Below are 2,697 nucleotides of genomic sequence, written 5' to 3'. Positions count from 1 at the left end.
AGGTCCTCCTCCTACCTCTACAGATAGCTCTGGAGTAGTAGTACCACCACAGCTGTCTACCCATCGGTCATTGGTCCCTCACCTATGCCTTGGTCAACTCCTAAACAGTAGACCAGGTTTACAATTGATCGTCATTGCTCTCATACCCGCATTCACGGTACTTGTTTTTGGACTTCTATTCCGGAGCATGTTACTTGCCATGTTCTTTATGCATGCTGGGATGATCCTCTTCCCTTTGGCCTTTATTCTGAGCAAGAGTGACTGCACTAATTCTATCCACTCTCTCTGCTTGACCCCTCTACATTGGTATCACCATTATTACCAGTCGGAGATGGCTAGGTCAGTGAATGGGTATGCTACGTTGTTGCTATCAATAATATCATTCTTTGTTACCACTTTATGTGGTAGCCTTATATACCTCATGTTACAATGTTCAGGTAGATGGTGGCAGATACTCTGTATCGGGTCCTATGAGTCCCAATTGGACATCTTTGGGCTGGGATCACTCAGAGGTGCCCATCTCTTCATAGATGTATTACTAGCTCTCTACTTTATCATAGTGAACCCTATTATAGAGGAGTTCTTCTGGCGTATATTCCTTATCAAGGAGTTATCCGATGTCAGTCGGAACGGGCCACTTATGGGGCGCTCGTTACCAGCATTTGTACCAGTACCTACCATTCACGAGGAGGAGGATAATGATGATGATGAGATACCATCAACTACCGCCTACCCAGTGGAAGACGTAGTAGACATTGAGGTTGGCAGTGGCATAGAAGTGTTCATGGATGAGGAGATTGCGAGATCAGCCCCATCGATAGTTGCATCTATATCCCCCACACCATTGGTTGGGTTATTAAGATCCTCTTCGGAAAGTGTTAACTGGATTGGCTCAGCTCTATATGGTTCCTATCATATACTTGTAGTATGGGCACTACTTAACTCATTCCCTTATGCTATACTAGCCTTCGTCCTATTAGTTTTAGTGGGTAGACTACTTATTTGGATAATACAGTCCGAACAGGGGCCCACTGCTACCATATCAGGCTTCTGTCTAGCCACTGCTGTAGGAAGGGTTCCAGGGATAATGGTATCTTACTGCTCATTCTCAGGTACACAGTGGCCTTGATACAGTAGTTATATTTGCGCTAGCATCAGCTCTAAGGATAGTCCAAGTGAATGGTGTAAATTAGCGAGGAATTGTATTCCCATCCCAGGGGTGCTCATATTCCACTGTCTAGAATAACATCCTCCATACTAGCGTGCCTTCCTGTCAACATTGCCACTATGTATCATTGTCTGTGCATATGTAGTATGATATCATTCTAAGGATGTTCCAATATCATTTTCTTACCTCCTGAGCTACGGGTGTTGAATCGAGGTCTCACTCTTATCATACAAGACAGTATCTCATCATCACTATTATGTCCAGTTCAACAGGACACCGCGATGCTGCGGTACAGCATCGGACGGGATCGAATCATTCTGGTGATTACGCATGAATGAGCAGTTCGATGATGTAGCATTCTGTAAGGCAGGTGGTATGGATGATATGAGTATAGTCACAGTGGCGGCTAATGCTGGATTGAAGTTCGTCAAAGTAGGCAAGTGTTGGCATGTAGCCATTATTATTCTCTCTCAGAAACACTACGTTATATCATCCATGTACATCATCGGGTTACTGGTGGCGCTTTTTGGTATGTATCGTCAATGCAATGGATCCCCCCCCAACTCGATCCTTTCTAGGTACCGGTTTCCACGTGGACCCAATCACAGCCGCACGGTATGATCAAACCTTGGAACATATCGATGTAGTGCAGGGCCGTCAGTATAGATCAGTTATGCAAAAGTTGGATAGAGCTGAAAGAGATTACTACAATAGTAAAGGTAGTAGCATCAATGACAGTAATGGTAGCAAGTGCAGTAGTACTATTACCACTGCTTTAGGGTGGTTCTCATGTAATGACGAGTGCCAGGCTAATTACCAAAAGGTTCAAGATTTGAGGGACCAGAAGGCAGTAGTTGAATCCAAGATATACGATTTACAGGTAGTAAACCTATACTTGTTATGATAAGAACTGATTAATCAGCTTGACGCTAAAAAGACGGTGGGTTTATGGTCAAGCTATGCTGCACAGGATATGAGGAAGGACTTCTGGAATGTATGTATACCCTATGCTTATACTTAATCATCTCTGCCATCATTAGTCCTGGAATGCTGGCAAGGACACGGCGTCTCATTGGACTCTCTGGGATGCATTATTCATAGTAGCAGGTGGCGATTCTAGAGATGAGACTCTGGTATCTATGATATTACAGACAGTGTTACAGTAGGGCCTGAACCAGTACCATGGTATGAGCATGTTGTATACAAGGTACATCATGAATTTAACAGTTGGCCTTATAGCAGCTATAGGCGCATTTGTCACTACTGTACCAGTGGCTATCGCTTCCTATGGTCCTGGTCTTATTGAAGGTATAGTAGCCTTTAGATAGTCGCATTAAAAGTGGCTCTCTATAGGCGTTGCATACTTTCTTCTGGTTCTCTGTGCGGCAGCTGCTGTTGTGGTATCTTTCCTCGGTACCATTTACGGTGGTATAGCAGGAAGCGGATACTACTTGATAAAGAAGGTATTCTTCATATAAGGTGAATCCTCCAGGACTGAATTTCATTATCAGGCGCTAGATAGAGTGGAA

General features: G+C 43.9%; 1 protein-coding gene across 1 annotated transcript; it reads left to right on the top strand.

The window, feature by feature from the left end:
• Positions 1-1,424: 1,424 nt before the first annotated feature.
• Positions 1,425-2,476, top strand: Pmar_PMAR026784 (hypothetical protein; the record flags this gene model as incomplete). The annotated part of the gene is made up of 8 exons (XM_002771168.1): positions 1,425-1,488; positions 1,539-1,600; positions 1,643-1,697; positions 1,747-1,887; positions 1,948-2,048; positions 2,091-2,162; positions 2,209-2,330; positions 2,376-2,476. Coding segments are annotated over 8 exons (718 nt in total), but the record flags the coding sequence as incomplete, so codon positions are not given.
• Positions 2,477-2,697: the final 221 nt, after the last annotated feature.

This window comes from Perkinsus marinus (genome assembly GCF_000006405.1).
Source record: "Perkinsus marinus ATCC 50983 genomic scaffold scf_1104296963328, whole genome shotgun sequence".
NCBI lineage: Eukaryota > Perkinsozoa > Perkinsida > Perkinsidae > Perkinsus > Perkinsus marinus.
This window is presented reverse-complemented; position numbering and strand designations above follow the sequence as displayed.